The following is a 24,587-nucleotide window of genomic DNA, read 5'->3' as shown; positions in this document are numbered from 1 at the left end:
ACTCTCTTCAGCTTTCTTAGTAAATGTTACATAGCAAATATTGGACACTTCCCCTGCTGGAAACCACGTGAAAAGAAAAAGGTGAAAATCAAATCAAGGCAAAAGGCGGCCAGCAGGTTGAAGAGGAGTGTAGATTTTGAAATCTCTTGCCTGTAGATTTCAGATGCAGTCTGGTGTGTTTTCTAGAATCTCTCCTTTCTCACTGTGTTCAGAAGGGGATTGACCTGTTTCAGCTTGGCAATCAAATTCACCATAGTGTGTCTCCTTCCTGATCCTGTGCCCTGAAGTCCCCTCCGATCCCTCCTCACCACTTGTCTTCTTTGCCCTCCGTAAGACAGAGTCCTTCACCTGCCTCAGATCCAAACAAAGCTCTACCTTCTTCATTTCACCTCCCACTGTGTCCTCCTTCCCCAGGTTCCAGCCTCATTCACTCATTCATGCAGGATCTGTTGCTGGTCAGATCTCTGAGTGCTTCAAGAGATACGGAAAGATATAAGACATCCACAAAAAACTCAGTACATAGAGTTTCAGATAAAATGTGGCGGGGGAAGAATTTTCTTGTGGTTGAATCAGTCAGGGCATGCTTCATGGAAGCGGTGACTTTTGGGAGAGCCTTGACTGATAAGCAGGGTTTGGTTTCTAGGTAGGAAATGCAAAAAGTTTGGGTTTTGATCATAGAGTAATATTAAAAGATAAAGCTGTTTCCCAACTCTTTTCAGTCTCAAAAATTGAAAAAAAAATGTTAAGGGATGGGATAATGTGAAATCAACTAAGATAATACATTTGTTGCCTTTGTTGAAAATTTATGTATTGTGTGTTGGGCATGGTGCAAAATACTTGGGAGTGTGAGCACCTAAGAGTGTTTAGAAAATGGGAAAGTTGAAGTAGATGAGATAGGCAAGTAGAGTGGCCATAGAATGAGTTTCCAAACCAGAATTTTCCTATGAATAAAATGAGAAGGACTAATATACTTAAAATTATCTAATATTATCTAAATATTATATTATTGTCTGACAAATTATTTTTATTATATATGTTGTCCTTTAAAAGATTTCTGTATAAAAAGTTTTTTAATAAATAAAAAATAGTTATTTCTAAACATAAAAATTTTAGGTGTATTAGCACAAAGAAAATCTTTTGTTAATTCCATGAATATTTTAAAATTACATAAGCAGAATAGTTAGTTTTGGAAAACAGGTAAGTGTTTTAATCAGTTACTTTTTCATGTGTACCTCTAATACTTTTCTGAAGAATATAAATATTTTTCAATGTGACCTTATCATGCTTTTTCCCCCATAAAATTGCTTATAATCTTTTTTAGAGTTATATATTATGATTATTAAACTTGAAATTGTTGGAATCAGCAATTGACTCTTCTCTGTAGGTCATAATATTTTAATTAAGAAAATTATTCTCTGTACAAGGACTGAAGAGCACTTTAAGAGCAAATTATGTGATAAGCTTAGAGCAAATTCTACAAAATGGAAGATATTCTCAATTCTATTTTTCTTTTGATATTGACATGTATAAATATTGACTTTTGTAAATATTTCAGCCCTTGATTGTCACAAATTCTATGTTTTTGCCTCCCTTCAAAGTACTTTCTTTGACAAATATCTTGACAAGTTTCTTAGCTTTTATGAGATAAGACTTATCAAGTAAGTTGTCTCCATTGAAAACCCTTGAATGTTTTCCCATACGTAGATGCTTCAAAATTATAGGCCTTTTCAAATTCATTTTATTTTGATACAAGGTGTAAATTTAAAAGATGTTGATGTTGATGCTTCTTCAGATTGATTTGTGTCATCTGGTTCATATGGAAAATAAATGTTGACAGACTTTTTTATAAGCTTTTTTTTTTCTATTTTATTTATTTAGTTTTGGTTGTGCTGGGTCTTTGTTATTGCACAGGCTTTTCTCTCGTTGAGGCAAGCGAGGGCTCCCCTCTAGCTGCGTTGTGTAGACGTCTCATTGTGCTGGCTTCTCTTGTAGAGCACAGGCTCTAGGGTGCTCAGGCTTCAGTAGTTGCACTGTGCAGGCTCAGTACTTATGGCCCACGGGCTTAGTTGTCCTGTGGCATGTGGGATCTTCCCAAATCAGGGATGAAAAAAAAAACAAAAAAACAAAAACAAACAAACAAAAAAACCAAATCAGGGATGAAACCTGCATCTCTTCCATTGGCAAGTGGATTCTTTACCACTGCGCCATCAGGGAAGCCCCTATAAGCTTATTTTTAAGCTTGCTGCTGCTGCTGCTACTGCTAAGTCGCTTCAGTCATCTCCAACTGTGTGACCCCATAGATGGCAGCCCACCAGGCTCCCCTGTCCCTGGGATTCTCCAGGCAAGAATACTGGAGTGGGTTGCCATTTCCTTCTCCATTTTTTTTAAGCTTATAGAATCTTAAAGATGCTTATAAGAATCTTTTCAGATTTGCAGAAAAATTGTGTAGACAGTACAGAGAGTTTGTATATAACCTGTAGCCACGTTCCCCCATTGTTAACATCTTACATTGGTGTAGTACATTTGTTAAAGTCATTGAAATGATATTGACACATCATTAGCAAATAAAGTCCATACTTTATTCAGATTTCCTCAGTTTTTCCCTGGTGTCCTTTTTTAGTTCCATCATTCCATCCAGCTGCTAAGTCCCTTCAGTCGTGTCCGACTCTGTGTGACCCCATGGACTGCAGCCTACCAAGCTTCTCCATCCATGGGATTCTCCAGGCAAGAACACTGGAGTGGGTTGCCATTTCCTTCTCCAATGCATGAAAGTGGAAAGTGAAAGTGAAGTCACTTAGTCATGTCTGACTCTTAGCAACCCCATGGACTTCAGCCTACCAGGCTCCTCCCCATCCATGGGATTTTCCGGGCAACAGTACTGGAGTGGGGTGCCATTGCCTTCTCCCATTCCATCCAGGGCACCACATTATACTTAGTTGTCATAGTTAAATATTTCAAGCGAATTATACATTTATCACCATCTTTATTAAAGACAGGAAATTTGGTGCATTAGGCATGCACTTTTGTTTTGTGAAGACATTGCTTCTAAAAGGATTTATTTCCAAATATAAAAAGCATTACTGATACAATTAAGCCATACTAAAAATGGTTAAATCACAATAGCAAGGACGCTCTAGTTACTGTCTGTTGCTCTGTAGCAGGACTCTCCACCCTCTGTTTTCTCTACCCATTTCACATACACTGTGCCTGTAATTTCCTAATTTCCTGTCAGTTTGGCTGAAAGGCTGCCCTGCAGCACTGTGCATCTGCAGGTAGCAGCACAACGGGCAGGTTCTTCCAGTGGCCTGCAGGGTAACCCTCTCCATCATTCTCATCAGCATTGAGACCAGTAGGAGTGATCTGTCTCCAGCTTCTCTTGCCTATGCTTAATTTGTTTTATCAGTGAGTATTCCTGTTTCCCCACTCCTGAAAGGAAAATCGTAGTTATCTTGTGTCTGGAGAGAGTCAGGAGAGGAGAGATGAGTTATCACTGATTGTCTTCTGATTTAGCTGCACATTAGTGAGAATGTTTCCAACTGCATGGATGTCTCACTACCAGCTGAACGGCAAAGGTGTAAAGTGCACATCCACCAACTCATCTTGGCTTATTTTAACACAGCTGTTAATAACTTTAATGTACGGTATAATAACAGTTACTGCTAATGTAACTTTTTGATTACCGAAAAGGCGAAATGATAAATACTAAAGTGGACTGAATACAGGACAACAGGCTTAAACTGAAATTGTTCCTGGCAAACTTGAGAAGTGATAGATGTCATCTGAAGGGAAAATTTAGCATAGAAACTGACATAACACTCTTTAGTTTTTTCCCAATCCCTCTCTTTCTTGCCAAAATAGACATTTTCAGTGAAAAATAACTATAATACACCTAATTGCACTAACATTACTAGATTATGCCTACATTTTACTTGACTTGAGGTAAATTGATAGAAGAGAAATATTGGGAGAATGGATGTGCATTATAAGTTAAGAATTCTGAAATTAAAAGGTGCATATTCCCACATATGCCTGTTTAAGTGTTAGTCACTCAGTCGTGCCTGACTTTTTGCTATCCCATGGACTGCAGCCCACCAGGCTCCTCTGTCCATGAGATTTTTCCAGGCAAAGATACTGGAGTGGGTCGCCATTTCCTTCTCCAGGGGATCTTCCCAACCCGGGAATCCAACCCGGGTCTCCTGCACTGCAGGCAGATTCTTTACCAACTCAGCTACAAAGGAAGCCCTGTTTACTGTCTGCATATATAAGCACATTGATAATGTGATGTCCATAAATGAAAAAATGTGGTATGGACCGAGGATCAAGATGTGAGCAAAGGCTTATTTTCTTGGGCATTGCCCCATCCCCATTCCTGTGCTCAGGGCCTTATGCTAATAGACTATAAAAGGAATCAAAGTAAGGCCCATTTGGCCCTTTGCCTGTTAGTATAAATAAAGTTTTATCAGCACACAACCAAGCTCATTCATTGATTGTTGTTTATGGCTGCTTTCATGCTACAATAGCAGAGTTAAGTAGTAACAGCAAAGATGGTAATATTTTATATCTGTACTGACCCCTGGACTATATACGCTTTGCAAACTGACCTCAAGTGTGACCCAACTCTCATTTGTCAGTTTCCTTTGCACTGGTCCCAGAAGACAACATTTCTGTCCAAGGGGCTTCCACACCACACAACTTTCTTCCTTTCAGCCTTTTTCCAAAACACAATGTATTGATAGAAGCAGACAGGAAATTACCACCTACTTCTGTCTAACTCATTTGAGTAGAAGAGTCAAAAAGTATAACAGATTATAACAATGGCTAACGTTTACCAATTACCTACAGCGTGCCTTGTGCTGTTGAGTGTACTTCAGTACAGTTAATCCTCATTTTCGTGGTAGATTCCAGTACTATACCCACATTGTACCTGAGGACACTGGAGCTCAAGAGATTAAGTGTTTTGCCCTGGGTCAAGCCAGGACGTGCTGAGGAAGCATTTGAATTTAGCCAGGCTGTCAGGCATACCCCATGCGCTATTCCTTCCTGACTTCAGAAGCCCTCAGCTGTTAGATGTGGGCCATCTCTAAACCTTCAGCACAGTGCCTCTTGCTGGCTCTGTCTTCCTCCCTCCATTGGCAAACTCCCATTGAAACTAAATTTCAGTGATTTTACATAGAAAGCAATTTTCAATTTGAAATATTTCTAGACTTTTAATACATCTCGTTAACAGGCTGTTCTTCCAGAAGTTTCCATTTTAAGCCTTTATGAGGAATTGTTACCCAAATAAGTACTTTTGTGTGCATGCTCAATCGCTTCAGTCGTGTCCAACTCTGTGTGAACCCCATGGACTGTAGCCTGCAAGGTTCCTCTGTCCATGGGATTCTCCAGGTAAGAATACTGGAGTGGGTTGCCGTGCCCTCCTCCAGGGACCTTTCACTGCCTGTAAGTACTTAGGCAAGTAAGATATTTTGAGGGTGGCATGAACCCAGGAGGAATTTTACCTACAGGAGGTGTATTCGGGCTGGGGGAACTGAGGGATTCAACAGTGGTTGAATACCTGGACCAGGTCATCCTCTGACTCTGCAGCATCAAAACAACTGGAGAAAGCCCAGGCCACTGCTGGATGTCTTTCCCAGTCTCGGGGGAGCAGCACCAGGTGGAATAGACCATTGTTTGTTTTCTCTAGAAGGGAGAGCCAGTCACAGTTCTGTAACTGAGTTAATGAAGATCCAAACCTATTGTGAGAATAGAGACTCGAATCACTTCCAGTTACAGGCAGCTGGCGCTAGGCTGTTAGCAGGCAGAGGCATATCCTGTCTGGAAAGCAAGCCTTAAATTAATGCCGGGAACTAATGCTGCCCTGTTCTAGCAGCACTGCTGGAGTTTGGCTGCTGGAATTTATTTTCCACTTAGTTGGGCTTATTCTGAAAGTATGTGTACTATGTAATGAAAATACATTTTGAAATCATTCATTTTCATTTAACTTGTATGTCCCCTCAATTGACATATGACAGTCTGGTTTGTTCAAGGCAACTGAAAACATCTGCTGGTGTTACCTGAATAGGAATATATTTATTATTCTTACTCCCAGAGAAAAATAACTATCAGATTTTTAAAAAGTCTATATTTTAGAGCAGTTTTAAGTTCACAGCAAAATTAAGAGGAAGATACAGAGATCTCCCATATACTGCACTGCTCCCACACGTACACAGCCTCCCTCATTAGCAACAACTCCCACCAGATTGGTACAGTTGTTGTAGTTGATGAACCTATATTTATACATCATCACCCAGTTCCTTATTTTAGATTAGGGTTCAATCTCGCTGTTGTACATTCTGTGTCTTTGGACAAGTGTACAATGATGTGTACCCTTCTTTATGGTATTATACAAAGTATCTTCAATGCCTTAAAAATCCTCTGTGCTTCACCTATTCATCTACCTCCCTGCTTTCCAACCACTGACAACCACTGATACTTTTACTGCCTCGAAATGTTCCCTTTTTGACAACATCATGTAGTTGAACTTTGGCCACCAGATGCAAAGAGCTGACTCATTGGAAAAGACCCTGATGCTGGGAAAGATTAAGGGTAGGAGGAGAAGGGGGCGACCAAGGGTGAGATGGTTGGATGGCATCACTGACTCAATGGACATGAGTTTGAGCAAGCTCCAGGAGATGGTGAAGGACAGGGAAGCTTGGCATGCTACAGTCTATTGGTTCACAAAGAGTTGGACACAACTTAGCAACTGAACAACAACAATAATTTAGTAATATATATTTAAAGTTCCTCCCTATCTTTTCATGGCTTAATAGCTTATTTATTTTTAATGCTGAAAAATATTCCGTTGTCTGGCTGCTGAATAATATTCCATTGTCTGGACATACCACAGTTTATTCATTCACCTACTAAGGGACATCCTGGTCACTTCCAAATTTTGACAGTTATGAATAAGTCTGCTGTAAGAATAAATCTGTGTGGACTTATGTTTTCATCTCCTTTGGATAAAAACCAAGGAAATCGATTGCTGGATCATATGGTAAAAGAGTATTTAGTTTTATTACAATTTGCAAAATTGTCTTCAAAATGGCTATACCATTTTGCATGCCCAGTAGCAGCAAACCAGAATTCCTGTTGCTCCACATCCTCAGTAACATTTAGTGCTATCAGTGATCTGGATTTTGGCCATTGTAATATGTATATAGTTATAGTTCATTGTTATCTTTTGTATTTCCCTGATGACATATGATGTAGAGTATCTTTTTCATATTCATTAGCCATCTGTATATCTTCTTTGATAACGTATCAATTAAGGTCTTTGACCAATTTTATAATCAGGTCGTTTTTCTTGTTACTGAGTTTAAGAGTTCTTTTTATATATTGGATAACTTTATCAAATGTTTCTTTTACAAATATATTCTCCCAGCTTTTGACTTATCCTCTCATTCTCTTGACATTGTCTTTTGCAGAGCAGTTTATTTTAATGAAGGCTAGGTTATTGATTACATCTTTCTTGGATCATGCCTTTGGTGTTAATCTAAAATGGCATCGCTATATGCAAGCCTATTTTGATTTTCTCCTAGGCTTCTCTTCTAAGAGTATGATAACTTTGCATTTTACATTCAGATCTGTGATCCACTTTAAGCTAGTTTTTATGAAGATTATAAAATCTGTATTTAGGTTCATGATTTTTCATGTGGCTGTCCAGTTGTGCCAGCATGATTTGTTGAAACTATCTTTGCTTCATTGTGTTGTCCTTGCTCCTTTGTCAAAGTTCAGCTGACTGTACTTACGTGAGTCTACTTCTGGGCTGTCTCTTCTGTTCCATTGATGTGTTTGTCTATACAATCAGATTTTCAGTTCAGTTCAGTCGCTCAGTCATGTCCGACTCTTTGCGACCCCATGAACTGCAACATGCCAGGCCTCCCTGTCCATCACCAACTCCCAGAGTCCACCCAAACCCATGTCCATTGAGTCGATGATGCCATCCAACCATCTCATCGTCTGTCATCCCCTTCTCCTCCTGCCCTCAGTCTTTCCCAGCATCGGTGTCTTTTTCCAATGAGTCCGCTCTTTGCATCAGGTGGCCAAAGTATTGGAGTTTCAGCTTCAACATCAGTCCTTCCAATGAACACCCAGGACTGATCTCCCTTAGGATGGACTGGTTGGATCTCCTTGCAGTCCAAGGTACTCTCAAGAGTCTTCTCCAACAACACAGTTCAAAAGCATCAATTCTTTGGCACTCAGCTTTATTTATAGTCCAACTCTCACATCCGTACATGACCACTGGAAAAACCTTTGTTGGCAAAGTAATGTCTCTGCTTTTGAATATGCTGTCTAGGTTGGTCATAACTTTCCTTCCAAGGAGTAACCATCTTTTAATTTCATGGCTGCAGTCACCATCTGCAGTGATTTTGGAGCCCAGAAAAATAAAGTCAGCCACTGTTTCCCCACCTATCTGCCATGAAGTGATGGGACCAGATGCCATGATCTTAGTTTTATGAATGTTGAGCTTTAAGCCAACTTTTTCACTCTCCTCTTTCACTTTCATCAAGAGGCTCTTTAGTTCTTCACTTCTGCCATTTAGTTGTCTATAATTTTACATGTTCTATAATAAAGGAAAATAGAAGCTCATGAAAATTCCTGAAGCCCCACATTGCTGGATTAAATTACAGTAGACTGAGGTTTACCTTTGTATCTGTAAACTTGTTTCACAATCCTTTGCTTAATTCTCTGCTTCAGCCAGAACTCTGTGAAGATGGGAATAGTTAAGATGTATACTTGATCGTGTCATCTCTTCCTTCAAACCTTCCAGTGTCTTACCACCCTCTCAAAATAACTGCTCCCTTGCATGTCTTATCTTTACCATGCTTTCAGTCTCTGTACAGTCCCTTGCTCCTGTTAATACCTCTCCCAATCTAATGCTGCTGGCCCCTCCCCTACTCCAAGCTCCCCAGCCTCTTCCATTTACAGGAACTTCTTCTGGCCCCTCCCTTGCTTCTCCCTCAGCCTATGGTTATTGGTTCCTGGGAGAAGTTACCTATACCCCACTTCTGCCTCATTCACATCTAGTCATGTTTCAGGTCATCATCTCCCAAGGCTTGGTCTCGTTCACCTGCTCTGGGCTGTCAGAGCATCTTATACTTAATCTTCATTGTGAGCCCCATAAGGGAAGGTACTCAGTCTGTTTCTTCGCATTTTATTTCCAGGATCTAACATAGTGCCCTTTGGATTGTGTGGGTATTTCATTTCCCATGCCCAGATGTTAGGGTCATAGCATCAGTCTTCCAGCCATCCCTAATGTAGAATGATTACAGGGCAGGCCTGATGTGCTGCAGTTCATGGGGTTGCAAAGAGTCGAACACGACTGAGCGACTGAACTGAACTGAATGTAGAATGATGTAGACATTGGCATTGAATACTCTTTGCTTTTGTCTACAGAAAGTCATTTAAAGTTTTAAATATATATAACTTATAGTTTAAATAAGTAGTTTAGCTCTGTATTTCAATGCTTAAAACAGCAAGATGTGGAATCTAAGGGCCAACTTTTCCTACCAACCTTACTGGTTCACCATGTTCTTTAGCCTAGAGTGGTGTTGCCTGTACTTGACTATTTCCCAAGGTTGTCCTGAGACTAAAGGGGTCCAGGCATTCTGAATACTGGCCTTACTACATTGTGTGTTAGTTGCTCAGTCTTGTCCAACTCTGTGGGACCCCATGGACTGTATGTAGCCCACCAGGCTCCTCTGTCCATGGGATTCTCCAGGCAAGAATACTGGACTGGGTTGCCGTGCCCTTCTCCAGGGGATCTTCCCAAGCCAGGAATCAAACCCAGGTGTCCTGCATTGCAAGCAGATTCTCCACCATCTGAGGCCCTACTACATTACCAATATATAAACATAGACAAATATGTGCTATGTTAATATGTAATATTAAATATGTAAAACGTTAATCCTGTGGAAGTGTGTGACCTTTAAATTTTTTTACCCATTTTAATGATAACCAATTTTTTTCTCCTAAATTCAGACAATTTCCCTCTCAGCTTTAATGGAAATATTTACAATTTACAATGTCTGTTTTCCAGGGATAATTTTACATTTTTAAGTTGTGACTTTTTCATCAGCAGTTTGCCTCTAGCACTATCTTTCATACAAAGTCTTGTAATTTATCGAATAAGAAGATGAAAAGGCTCGGATTTTAGACATCTAAAACCAGTTGGTAATCCAGGGCGTGTTTTTCTCACTTCATTTGATCTCTTTCCTTAACATATAAATTAGGTAATTTTTAGTGAGTAACTCTCTCTGAACAGAAGAAAAAAACCTTTTTTCATCTTGGCTAATTAACACATACAGTGCAACCCTGAATTTTTACCCAGTATTTGTCCAGTACACCTGTAAACAGGTCTGCACGGCGTTTGTGAATCCAAGCCCAGTTGTCTTATATGAGACCCTGGATTTAATGAATTCAAAATGTTCAGAGCCTTGTCACTACTGGGCACCCTTCTTAGCACCCAGAGGTACCACCCTGGGTCAGGGCCAGGAGAAAACAAGAGCTATGTATACACTGTCATGCGGTCTGCTTGTCTAACCTTTGACGTCAGGAGTGAGGACGCTGGGGACTCCTGTCCTCTTGGCAGCAGAACAAAAGACTGTCTTGGCACCAAGTAATGGTGCCCAGCCTGCTGAACTGAAGAATCCGTAGATGTTTAGCTGCCTGTACAGGGTCTTACATAAAGGGACCACGTATCATCTTTTGTTCAGATAAAGTATTTTTTGTTTTTGTTCTGTTTTTTGCATCAGGTATGAAAATCTCCAACTGCACTTCATTCCAGTCTCTTGGCATAATCCCAGTGGTTCTCTAGTTTCACAGATACGGACTAGATGAAGCAAGCGGGCAAAAGGAGCGGGAGTTGGAAGTGTGCCCCCTGTGTACAGTAGTGCTTTCCCCAGATAGCTTTAGGTAAATAAGAATTGGTAAGGTTATCTCATCTTAGTCTTAGTCATGCCTTCATTCTTTAAAGGAGTCCCTTTGTAATATAGATGGTCCTTATAGTGGTAATACCTATCCTCCTCTAAAATAATTTTCAAAACATCTTGGTACATCAATACTTTTTATTGGAAGTATGCCCTTCAGACCCTTGAACAGCACATTAGTGCTTACTCTAGGCCTAGAGATAGTTCTTCCCTGAGAGCTAGACTCTGGAGCCAGGTGGGGTGAATTGGAATCCTGGCTCTGAGACCAGGATGGTACTCACCTCCTTTCCTCTGTGGTGAATAGCATACCAGTGGTAACGTCTTCATAGTGTTGTCATGAACGTTAAGTGACTAGTACATGTAAATGCTGAGATCACCCCAGGACTGCATATACAAGGAGCTTAATAAATGTCTGCTTCACTATATAAATGCTTCAGAATAGTCTTTTATTCCTTTGGAAGAGAGTAGATGGTGGCAGTAAAGATTTACCTTCGTCATAGAAGTTTTATTGTTTAGTTAATATGAAGCTATTAAGGAAGGAAGGAAGAAGGTAATTTAATCTGGAAGATGATGATTAAAAAAACAAAATAGGAAAGTGTAATGCCAACTTTTTAAGTCCAAGTTGACTTTTACAAAGAACTTCCAAGTCTTAAGCTCTACAAAATACTAACTTCTTTCTCTCATGTTGGGAAGATTGATGTAGTCAGGCAGTGTCTTTCAGTGAGGTGATCCAAACACATTTCATCACATATTTGGCCATGCTAGAGATTTTCACTTCAGCTGCGAGGGTGAGGAAAGGAGGAGAGAGACAAAGGAGGAGACAGATAGTGGTGGGGATGGGGAGGAGAGAGGGCAGGGGTGTGAAAGTGCAAACAAAATAGATACAAGAAAGAGATAATGAGAATGAATATCAGCTAGCTTCGAGCTAGCATCTTACAAAGGATTTTAGCAACCAAGCACAGAAGTGGCAAACACATCATTTCTGTTCCCATTCCATGGGCCACAACTAGTCACATGGCTCCCACCTACCTGCCTAAGGTGCTGAAGAATCAGTTCTCCCCTATAAAAAGAAGCAGGGTCATTGTTACCATCTTTCTAAATTCCATATATATGTATTAATATACTGTATTGGTGTTATTCTTTCTGACTTACTTCACTCTGTATAATAGGCTCCAGTTTCATCCACCTCATTAGAACTGAAATAGATTGCCAGTCCAGGTTCTATGCATGAGACAGGGTGCTCAGGGCTGGTGCACTGGGATGACCCTGAGGGATGGGATGGGGAGGGAGGTGGGAGGGGGGTTCAGGATGGGGAACACATGTACACCCATGGCTGATTCATGTCAATGTATGGCAAAAACCACTACAGTATTGTAAAGTAATTCGCTTCCAATTAAAATTAATTAATTAAAACAAAACAAACAAACAAAAAAAAGAAGCAGGGTAGATCTCAGCTAGTCCCTGATACAACAGTTAACCATGTAACATATTTCCTGCTAATGGCAGACATTCCTACAATTAACCTATTTGTACGCTTCACTGTAAACTATTCCTGACATTCTGGATAATACCAGGACCAGCAAAGGACCCAAGAGAATGTACATACATTATGCTTCTTTCTTATTTTAGAAATTTTCAGAAATTCAGGGAATCTTATGAGACATCTACTTCTGAACATTTTATTGCTGTGCAGTTATCCAAGAGATAAGGACTCTTGGTGACTATTTTTTTTATTTTATTTTTAATTGGAGAATAATTACAATATTGTGATGGTTTCTACCATACATCAACATGAATCAGCCATAGGTATACAAATGTCCCCTCCCTTTTGAACATCCTTCCCCATCCCACCCCTCTAGGTTGTCACAGAGCACCATCTTAATGGCCATCCTTCACAGGCAGGTTCCTATTAACAAGAAAGTTTTAATGCTTTGTATACCACTGGTAGTCAGTAAAGAAGTTAGTGATCCATTAAAGTACGGGACAATCTAAAAGTAGACTTTTTTTTTTTGCTGCCCTTTAATATAAGGCTCACTACTGTGGGCAGTGTTTGTACTCAGCTCTGATAGGAATGAGTACCTCATATCACCAAATAAATTGACATATTCCTGCAGATTTATTAATAATACTTCACATGAGCCATTCTTTTGAATCATAATTGGCCTCTACACACATCAAGCAGTTTATTTTTAAGAGCAAACCCTGGGAGAGTTTATAGCTACATGGACACACCTCAGGGCCATGCTTAACTAAGCTTCGGGTTAATATATACCTTACACTTTGCAGTGTTTCATAGTTATTGGAACGAGTTTGAATCCCATTTCTTCTGCCAAGTTTCAGATGTTTGACACCACTAGGAAGCTATATAATGTAATGGTTGGCCATGTGATCTGTAGTATCAAATTGAGTTTGAATCCCAACTCCACCATTCAATCAGTATATGACCTTGGAAACTTTCACTGTTTGCTATGGTTGCCTAGGTATTTCTGATAGCAAATATTTCTGACTGGGTGGCCTAAACAAGAGAGATTTATTTTCTCACAATTCTGAAGGCTAGAAGTTTAAGATCAAGGTATTGGAGGGTTGGAGGTGAGAGCCTCTCCCCTTGGCTTGTCACTGGCCATCTAACCATGTCTTCACATGGTCTTCCCTTGGTATTACTCAGCATGTGAGCTCCCATACTTGGGTCAAGGACACCACTAGCCTCACTGACTCAGTCCTTTGTCCCCTAGCAGGTCAGCTGCCAAGTCTTGCCAGTTTTTCTTTTGAAATGACCCCAAAATATTTGGCTTTTACAAACAATAACAGGTATGAGGATTGTCACATAATAATAAATGAAATAATTTTTAACTGACTATAAAATGATAGGTATATGTACTTTTATGATCATAAAGTCTGAAATACATCTTATAGGGGTTGGTAGAACATGTTATAAGTAATTAACTGGTTGCCTAATTTTTTTCTATAAATCTATGTGTGAAAGAAAGGAAATAGCCAGCAGTGACAAAAAATATCCTTCCCTATCAGACCTGCCCTGTGAAGAAGGCCTCCATCTTCTAATATTAAATCACCACTTTGTACACATTATACACCTTTTATAATCATATTGTACAACCTAAATATATACAATTTTTATTTGTCAATCATAATAAAGCTGGGAAAAAATGAAGTTGCTGTTCATTGTTAAAAAATAATAATAATATGTAGAATAATGTATTAGCATCTCTGACTTCTCTTTTCCCTCCATTCTGGTCATTTTGTTTTTACATTTTTCTTCCTTGGTTCTTATATATCTCTTTCCGAGACATATTCTGAAATTTGAATTTTTGTATTTGGTTTTATTTAATTTTTAATTTAATTTTTTTTTGGACAGAAAAGAGCAAGTCAGTACCTTGTATCAAAACATCAACCTCGTGGAGCCAAGACTCATTCAACCATATGAACATGTTATAAAGAACTTTATCCGTGAGATCAAACTTCAGAGCACAGAAATGGAAAACCTCGCCATTGCAGTGAAGAGGTATTAAAGTCTTTCCTCTCTCCATGGCAGAAGGGGTCCTTTAAGTGGCTCTCTGACTGAGTGGCACAAAGATGAAACATATTATGTTATAATATGGGGGGACTGCCCAAACCTGAGGAATCTGGAGCCTTCTGAACTAAGCCAGCATGAGGGAAGCTGAGTCTGGCAGTACTTTGTAGCATCAGCCAGCAGTCCATCAGCATGTCCCCGTGATCCTATCGTATAAACCTTTCAAGGGCTGTGATCCATACAGAACTGTTCAAAGAGTTTCATTATCTTATATCCAGCCACTTGAAACCTACAGGAAACTTTTCATCCAGAGAGAGGCAGGCAGAGCCTGTCTCTCATTTGAAGCCTGACCTTGTCACTTACAGGAGAGTGACTCTGGGTGGGTTACTTACTCTCCCTGAGTCTCAGGTTCTGCATCTGCAAAGTGAGGCTATAAATTTTCACATCCTCAGGGTGTGGAGACTTCATGGGTGAGTCATGGGTGATGCCCTTGGCACTGGCCTTACCACATGGCGAGTGCTCAGCAGTGCTCCTTTCCCTCTCTCTAGCCCTCCTCACCAGCTTAAACTGAAAGTCTGAAAACCTCTAGCCCCTGACTCTCATCAGACAGTTTATGAAAGCCACAGCTGGCTCACACAGACTTTGTTAATGGTTTTAACAGCAATGCAGTGCCAAAGAAAAATTTATATTTGCAATATAATTTATATGTTACAGTCCAAACATCAGCGAAAACACACTCACTCCCTGTATATACATGTACCCACACAGATACATGGGACACACATAGATATACACACATTCACACAGGTGGCCTGTAAGGATAGTCCTGTGTAAACCCATCAGGAAGAAAGAATGGCATTCTGTCCCCTCTGTTCTCCTTCCCAGCCAGGCTGCTCTCCGCTGTAGAGGGAGTGGAACTCTTGGGGCGTCTCTCCCCTCTACTTCTGTGCGTGGGATCTGGTCTAAGCACAAGGCCTCTTAAAGGCCGCTTCTCTGAGCTGACAGAAACCTCACTGAGGTGTTTAGGTGACTCCTGTAAACATTCTCTTACCTTCTTGACTAAGGACCATCTGTCCTCATGTGTTTTGGGTTGGGGGAGGGCCTCAGTCTTTTCACTCCACCCTTGCGTCTGAAGAAGGGATTCCCAGTGTCCTAGTAGGAGTCCTGGACTAAGGTTAAAGTGGGCATTCCCAACATGCTGGACACATTACTGGGAGTTGAGTCTTTCTGCCATGGGGTCGAAAAGAGTTGGACACAACTGAGCGACTAAACTGACTGACTGACCAAGTCTTATGGGGCAAACAGTGTGTCTTTATAGACTACCCTGATTTAACCCTCCAAAAAAAAAAAAAATGAAAGAAAAAAAGAGTTGTTCAGAAGTGAAGAAGGCAAAGAGGACACATTCAGGAGCAGTCCTGAGTGCCCAGATGTCTGGCACTGGGTGGCTGAGGAAAATGAACATATAAAGGGAGAAACAAATGTGTGGCTTAGCTATGTACAGTCCCAGAGCTGACCAATAAAACCTGAAAGTCTCTGTGGAGATACATGGTGCCTGCATTTGAAATAGCAAGTGTTTGTAAACAGACTAAAACTAGATGACAGTCCAGAGTTGGTTAACATAACCTCAGCGGGCTGTAAGGTGAGGAGGAAGTTAACGGGAGCAGAAAACAGTTATAAGTCACCCAGAATTTTACTTTGGGGTCTTCCCTCCACCCATCAATGCTTGTTTGGAACCTTATGTAGAAATTAAACTAACGAGTAAATTGTATGAGAGAGAGTAAATGAATTAGAAGCAGGTAGGATGGTGTGGTGGAGAAGGCAATGGCAAGCCACTCCAGTACTCTTGCCTAGAAAATCCCATGGGTGGAGGAGCCTGGTAAGCTGCAGTCCATGGGGTCGCTACGAGTCAGACGCGACTGAGCGACTTCACTTTCACTTTTCACTTTCATGCAACGGAGAAGGAAATGGCAACCCACTCCAGTGTTCTTGCCTGGAGAATCCCAGGGACGGCAGAGACGGGTGGGCTGCCGTCTATGGGGTCGCACAGAGTCAGACACGACTGAAGTGACTTAGCAGCAGCAGCAGCAGGATGGTGTGGTGGAAGCCATTAGACTGGAAGACGAAGGCCTTCTACTGAATCCTGTTTCTCCTTTTATCAACACCATATCATTGGGGCAAGTAAATTGACTCTAAGTCTCATGGTGGCTGCTTTCAAGTCACAATCTAGTTGAGTAGGCAAGACATATGCATGTGAAAATTTAGATAATTGGACATCGAGCTGAGATTGAACAAAAAATTTTTAGGGCTTAATCTGAAGCCTCAATTATTGTAAAGTGACAGATGTCTTCTTACTAGACAATTATTAAATAAAACTATCTGAACATCATCTCAAAGAAATTGTCCTGTTTCTAACTTTTGGCAATTCAGTATGCTCTGCCCCCATAGAAATATGATTTATTGATTATATTCATAAAAGAAACAGGAATTTTCTAAAGGGCAACAATATCTACATTGCAAAACTTTAGGAAACTGACTAGAAATAATTTTTGAGATCTTTTTTCCTGTTTAACTGTAGCATATAGCATTGTGTGTTTCATGTAATAAAATTTCAGAATTGTGTCTATCCATGGAGGGTTTTTTTTTTTTAATCCAGTGTTGTACCTCAGCAGCAAAAAAGATTTTCAGTGTTGTAGCTCAGCAGCAAAAAAACTTTTCAGAATTTACTGCGAGCTCTCAGTAATCTGGTATCTTTCTCTGTTCTTTGCTACAGTATAGTTTAATACCACTTAATCTATTCTGTTCCATTTATTTAATATCTAGTTTCAATGTCCCTTTACACCCAGCTGGTCAAATTGCCAATCTCACTTTATTATGTGGAAGGAATCTGTAAAATAGCTTGAAATAGCTGAGGTCAGAATTTTCTCTTCATGCTACAAGGCCAAGAGTATAATGAAAAGGTGTGTACCCTCTTGAATTTCAGAGCCCAGGACAAGGCAGCCATGCAGTTGAGTGAACTGGAAGAGGAAATGGATCAGAGGATTCAGGCTGCAGAACACAAGACACGGAAAGATGTGAGTTTGTGAGACTGGCCTGTTTATGCGATGAATCCTTGGACTACCTTTTGTGTACAGGGCACGGGGCATTCTCTGGGTTATGGCACATCCAGGTTGCCACAGGCACTCTCAACAAGGGCTTTGTTGGTGGTGGTTTTGAGGGGGATAGATTAGGGAAAAAGAGAGAGACAATAAGAAGTCAAATAAAGGGGCTAAGCTGCTTCAGACTTGGAGGTCAGGAGCCTCCTTGAAGAGGGGACAGGAGAGCTGAGGCCTAAAGGAGAAGGCTGAACCCGTCTTCATACGGGAGGTTGGCTTCACCCTTAATACCACTGTCTCTCAGCCCATGGCCACTACTGCTTTAAATCTAGATTGCAAGGACTTCCCTGGGGTCCAGTGACTAAGGCTACAAGCTTCTAATACAGAGGGCCCAGGTTCGATCCCTGGTCAGGGAACTAGATCCCACATGCCGCAACTAAGATCCGGGGCAGTCAAATAAATAAATAATATAAATTAAATAAATCTAGATTACAATGAAGTTAAAACACTGTCACGGTGGGATATGCTTTTACTTACCAATACAGGAACTCTCATAGTTGGAAGTTAGGTGTTAACCTTTAGTGACTTTCATAGGAGAAATAATTGTCTTTCTTCCTTATAAAATATATTTGAGTGATTAATGTTTACTGCAAACAGAAAAGAGACATATTTCTTTGAGTAGCTAATGTTAGGTTGAACGTTCTCTTTTTTCTGTTCATTTTTCCCCATTAACTCTGAGAAGGAGAAAATTGAGTGAGAAGGGCCTGGGTATTGGCCTCTGATAGACCTGCAATAGAGGAGACCTGGGTTCGATTCCTAAGCTGGGAAGATCCCCTGGAGGAATGCATGGCAGCCCACTCCAGTATTCTTGCCTGGAGAATCCCATGGACAGAGGAGCCTGGCAGGCTACAGTCCAGGGGTCACAAGAGTCAGACAGGACTTAGCAACTTAACTGCAGGCCTAAGTTTGCCTCCTGGCTCTGCCCCATCTCAGTTAAGTGGCACTGGAAAAATTACCTAGCCTCTGAGCCTTTGTTGTTTCAACTTTAGATAGGATAAGCCACCAACCTGCTTTAAGGAGGGTGGAGCCTGATGGTCTATATGCATGCCTAGCCTAGTGCTGAGGTGTGGTAGGGGCACCATGGCTGTTACCATTCTCCTCTTTCCCATTGCTCTGTATACCTTATGATCTTTCAGATTCTTCACCTTGCTTTGCTTTACCACATATATGCCTTCAGGTCTCTTTGTTCTCCTATCTCTTAATAACACATTTAATAACTGTTTGGATATCATGTAAATGGCTCAGAGTCCATGATCCAGGGTTAATGTAATGGTTATCTCATTCTTTTGTTAGCCCTTTATCTTTCTAGTCTAAAAACAATAACATCCTAATTTTTCTGCCTTTCCCCTCTCCAGCCATTTAATCTGTATTCATTCATTCATCACACATATCAAGCACATGTTTTGTTCTGCAATAAATCTCTGCCTCATCCAGCTAAGCATTTCCCATATTGGTTGTTGGTAATGGATACCCAGGCTTCCCAAGTGGCACAGTGGTAAAGAATCCTCCTGCCAGTGCAGGAGACAGAGCGATGCTGGTTTGATCCCTGGGTGGGAAAGCTCCCCTGGAGTAGGAAATGGCAACCTGCTCCAGTATTCCTGTCTGGAAAATTCTATGGACAGAGGAGCTTGGTGGGCTATAGTCCATAGGGTCGCAAACAGTCAGACATGACTAAGCACAGACTAGCACACAGTGGATACCTGACCACAGACCACCTGTTATAACTTCATGTTTTGTTCATTATAACATCTTCCTCTCTTTCCTTGGCTCTGGTACAGGGGTGGTGCATACGTGGCATCCACAGCAGCGTTGCTGTGTTCCACAGAAATGGCATACACAGCCAGTGAGTCACTGCACAGACACAGTCTCTGAAAACCTCAGCACACACTGCCAACAGAGCTCCTTTGACCGTGGGATGACACCTGTTTGTTAGTCTGTCCCAGTCTCCTAGTCTGTCTGGAATAACACATCTAGGCTGATTGAAGACTTTCCATAACTTACCTCTACTAAGCATGTCTCGCCTGGCTCTCCACGGCTCATTGCTCTGCTTTCACTACAGCTGTTTTCTTGGCCTTGATGACTCCTTTCCACTTTCCTAAATTTTGCAAAGCTCAGAGAAAGTCTTCCCTTCTCCCCAGTGCCCTGCCATAGTCCTCCAGCCACATTCACCTCCTCCTGACCTTGACTCCTCTTGCACAGGTAGTGTTTATCCCATTATGTCAATTAGGGTTTTTTAAAAAAATATGCTTTAACAGCTTTATGGAAGTGTAATGGGCAGGCAATAAACTGTATATACTCAAGGAGTAGAATATGATGAGATTTATGTATATACTGAGGAACCACCATCACAGTCAAGGTAATGGTTACATTCACATACTGCTGGTTTCCATGCCCCTGTGTCATGCCTCCCTCTCGGCCCCTCCTTGTCAGAACCATTTGGTGTCTTCTCCAGTGAAGCATCTGTCAGAGTCTTTTGTTCATTTTTAAAACTCCGTTTGGTTGTCTTCTTTTTTCTTTTTTTATTTTCGCCATGCACAGGGCAAAATGTGTGGGTTCTTAAATCCCCAACCAGGGATCAAATCTGTGCCCCTCGCAGTGGAAGCATGAAGTGCCAACCACTGGGAACCAGGGAAGTCCCTGGTTGTTTTCTTATTATTGAGTTTTAGGAGTTGTTTATATATTCTTATCTGTAAATATTTCCTCCCAGACTGTGACTTATCTTTGCATTCTCCTAACAGTGTCTCTAAAAATGTAGACATTTTTTGGTTTTTTTTTTTAGTCCAGTTTGTCAGCTTTTTCTTTCATGTATCCTGCTTTTGATATTTAAGAAATCTTTGCCTACCCCAAGGTTGCAATGATTTTTCTCCCATGTTTCTTCTATGAGTTTTATTGTTTTAGGTTTCACATTTAGGATCCATTTCGCAAGGTATGGATCAAAGTTCATATTTTTTTGCATGTGCATATCTAATTGTTTCAGCCCATTTGTTGAAAATACTATCTGTTCTCAGTTGAACTGCCTTTGCACTTTGTCCAAAATCATTTTTATCTGTGTTTGGTTTATTTCTGGGCTTTCCATTCTGTTCCATGGGGTCGCAAAGAATTGGACACGACTCGGCGACTGAACAGCAATGGCAACAATGCTGGTATTGCATTGTCTTGATGACTGTTGCTTCATAAATAAGTCTTGAAATCAAATAAAATTAATTCTTCAGGTTTGTTCTTTTTCAAAGTTTCTATTTTAGGTCTTCAATTTCCATAGAATCAGGTTGTTGTTTGTTGTTTAGTCACTAAGTTGTGTCCAACTCTTTGCGACCCCACGGACCATAGCCTTCCAGGCTCCTCTGTCAATGGAATTCTCCAAGCAAGAATACTGGAGCAGGTTGACATTTCCTTCTCTAAGACTCAGGTTGTCAGTTTCTTAAAAAAAAAAAAAAAAAAAAAACTCTGCTGGGGTTCGGCTGGACTTCATTGCATCTATAGATCAATTGGAGGAGAATTGGCATCTTAATAACAATGAATGATCCACAAACTTGATATATTCTTTGTTTATTTAGGTCTTATTACACTCAGTTTTACATTATAAACTTAAAACTTTATTTGAATACAGAACACAGGATATAAAATTCCACAATATGTTAAGAGAAAAAGAAAATTAAGAGCTATTTAGGCTCATGAGAGCTACAGTCCCTGACCTCCAGGGGTGCCCTTTTGCCATTCTCTGCACCAGGAGCAATACATAAGAGAAGTACTAGCCTGTGAGCAGCACTTTGCATGGAAATTTGCAGTTGGTGTGATTTGTATTTAGATAAGGTATAGTAGTAGTGTTAGTCACTCAGCTGTATCCAGCTCTTTGTGACCCCCATGGACTGTAGCCCACCAGGCTCATCTATCCATGGGATTCTCCAGGCAAGAATACTGGAGTGGGTAGCCATGCCCTCCTCCAGAGGATCTTCCCAACCCAGGGATCAAACCCGGGTCTCCTGCATTGCATGTGGATTATTTACCATCTGAGCCACCAGGGAAGCCCAGGGAGACTCTTGGAAAAACAGTGAACACACCAGGTCTTCCTGAGTCCTGATAACATGATGGGACTCGGGCAAGTGATGGGGCCCTTGGCTGAGCCAGAGCTTTTCATTAAACATAGCAGTATTTAATTAGCTACTTAATCAATGTGCTACAGCCCTATATCACAATCAAGTAGTGGCCTTAGAGGTGTCACCCCAGGTAATGTGTGTATATAGGTTGTAGGATTCCGCAGTTCCTTCACTCTTGTAGGTTTCCATTCTGGAAGTGCTGGGCATCTTAAGTTTGGTTACTTCCCTTATGCCTTCTCACCATCTCTGTGTAGAAGATTTGGGATCAGCCTTCAGTTCAGTTCAGTTCAGTTGCTCAGTCATGTCTGACTCTTTGCGACCCCATGGACTGCAGCACACCAGGCCTCCCTGTCCATCACCAACTCCCTGAGTTTATTCAAACTCATGTCCATTGAGTCAGTGATGCCATCCAACCATCTCATCCTCTGTTGTCCCCTTCTCCTCCAGCCTTCAATCTTTCCCAGCATCAGGGTCTTTTCCAATGAGTCTGCTCTTTGCATCAGGTAGCCACCATATTGGCGTTTCAGCTTCAACATCAGTCCTTCCAATGAACATTCAGGACTGATTTCCTTTAGGATGGACTGGTTGGATCTCCTTGCTGTCCAAGGGACTCTCAAGAGTCTTCTCCAACACCACAGTTCAAAAGCATCAATTCTTTGGCGCTCAGCTTTCTTTATAGTCCAACTCTCTTGGTTAGACACAAAATGTTTCTCACCTCTAGTATTTTGAAGAGCCTATTTAAATCAACAAGTTGGTTTTGTTGTGTGTGTTTTTTTTTTTTTTTCCAGGAAAAACGCAAAGCTGAGGAAGCCCTCAGTGACCTCAGGCGTCAGTATGAAACAGAAGTGGGAGACCTGCAGGTGACGATAAAGAAACTCAAGAAGGTAGATATAGGGCAGCTCGACTGAGGGATAACTTCATTATCTCCGTGTGTCTAAATTTTTAGCAACTAAAAACATAGGGAATCATATTGAAGCTGTGGATGGATCAGATATCAGAATCAAATTGGACTCCTTGGCAAGAATTTTTTTAAAGGCCTCAATTTCTTTTTCTAAGGGCAGCATATCTTTTGCATAGATCTAATGGATATTTCTGATCCCTTGAACAGTTGTCCATCAAACCTCAGTTTTCTTTCCATGTCTTTACCAAGTGCCCTCGAGTCCCATGTGTCTGGTGGACTGTCTTCTCATGACAGCAGCAACAGTCTTTCCTGGTCATGTAGTCCTTCACCCAGCTTACTACAGGTTACATGTATTCACTGGATATTTATTAAATGAAATGAATATTTCTCTTCTCTGTAGCAAGTTCCAGATCTAGAGGACCCCTGATCAGAGCACAGGGTGGGAGAGAATCTGTTGAAGTGAAAGCAAAGGTGTGATTGGTTTTGGCCTTTGTTCTATTTGTTTTCTAAAGATTAGGGTCCATTTTACTGTGTGGTTTGCTGGTAGGTGTTTAACAACAGGCTCTGGAGGAGTTCCCCTGTGGTCCAGTGGTTAGGACTCTGAGCTTCCCTTGCAGGGGTCGTGGGTTAAATCCCTGATGGGGGTAAGATCCCACATGCCACACCTGGCACAGCCTAAAAAAAAAAAGCAGGTTCTGGAAAGGGGAGGAAAGAAGGAGGATTTCTGATATTTGCCAATTTCCATAGTATAAATATTTCCACCATTACCAATTTCAAGCTGCCAAGTTGACATCACTGAATGCAGTTTGGGAAGAGATGCTTAAAATAAATAGGCTCTCACCTGCTGATATACATTGTCTCCAGCACAGTATTGGATTCACTTCCTGCATGTGGATTGTCTCTATAACTAATAGAAATATCTTAGCTAAAATAAAAATAGGTACTTAAAAAATAATTGTCCCTGCAAGTGGCACTGTGAATGTGGGCACATCACTTTGCTTCTCTGATCGGTCATACGATAACCTTTAATGCTCCTTTCAGTGCTCATACTGAATGAGATTAAGTGACAACTGTATTTTGTGGGTTATTGTAATTTAAACCTCTGACATATTAAGATTTCTCCCCAGCATTCTTCTTGGAAAAGTATTATCAATGTCAACCTTGTATGTGATTTCCAGAGGTCATTAGACCATAATACAATGCTTGTATTACAGAATTTGAATGGACCAATCCTTTGCTTTATGCTAGAGTCATAGATTCTCCTAGTCCCTGTCCTTACTTATTTCCATGTCATCCCAAATCATTATACTAAGATTATGTTTGCAAGAGGAGACACAGAGGGACTTCACTGGTGGTCCAGTGGTTAAGAATCTGTCTGCCATTGCAGGGGACACACGTTCAGTCCCTGGTCAGGGAACTAAGATCCCACATGCCATGGGGCAACTAAGCATGCAGGCTGCAGCTGCTGAGCCCAAGCACTCTGGAGCCTACCCACCACAACAAAGATCCCACATGCACAGCTAAGACCTGACGCAGCCAAAAATAAATAAATAAATATTTTAATAAAAAAAGAGGAGACACAAGAATTTCTTGCCCTCATACAACATAATGATGAAGACCAAAAAGGCACTGAACAGTAAGAGTCAGGAGTGATGAGACCTGAGTCTTTATCGAGGCTGTGCCAATTCCTTCCTGTAACACCTGGGACAATTGGCTTCATGATTCTGATGGTTAGCTTCTCATCTGTAAAATGGGATTAATAATAAACTGTCCTGTCTAACCACAATAACTGACATTTTATTGACTGTGTAGCTTATTAACCCTCTTCTTCATTATTTAAGAAAATCGAATTCTCAAACTTTGTCTGAGGAAAGTATAAGTTTCCCACTTTTACAGCTGAGGACATTGAGTTCCAGGTTTAATAGCTTGTTCAAAGCCTAACCG

The 24,587-nt window shown here is 40.9% G+C and overlaps 1 protein-coding gene across 2 annotated transcripts in view; it reads left to right on the top strand.

Annotated features, from left to right (window-relative positions):
• The window catches only part of RASEF (RAS and EF-hand domain containing), an 88,702-nt gene that overhangs the window by 20,032 nt on the left and 44,083 nt on the right, over nucleotides 1–24,587 (top strand). For both annotated transcript variants that reach the window (XM_070795031.1, XM_070795030.1), the window contains exons 2-4: nucleotides 14,341–14,487; nucleotides 17,477–17,567; nucleotides 22,531–22,626. In XM_070795031.1, coding sequence (XP_070651132.1) covers nucleotides 14,341–14,487; nucleotides 17,477–17,567; nucleotides 22,531–22,626 — 334 coding nt within the window. The remainder of the gene's footprint in view (nucleotides 1–14,340; nucleotides 14,488–17,476; nucleotides 17,568–22,530; nucleotides 22,627–24,587) is intronic.

Source organism: Bos indicus, chromosome 8, assembly GCF_029378745.1.
Source record: "Bos indicus isolate NIAB-ARS_2022 breed Sahiwal x Tharparkar chromosome 8, NIAB-ARS_B.indTharparkar_mat_pri_1.0, whole genome shotgun sequence".
Lineage (NCBI taxonomy): Eukaryota > Metazoa > Chordata > Mammalia > Artiodactyla > Bovidae > Bos > Bos indicus.
Note: the sequence above shows the minus strand (reverse complement) of the source record. Positions and strands in the feature narration are given on the sequence as shown.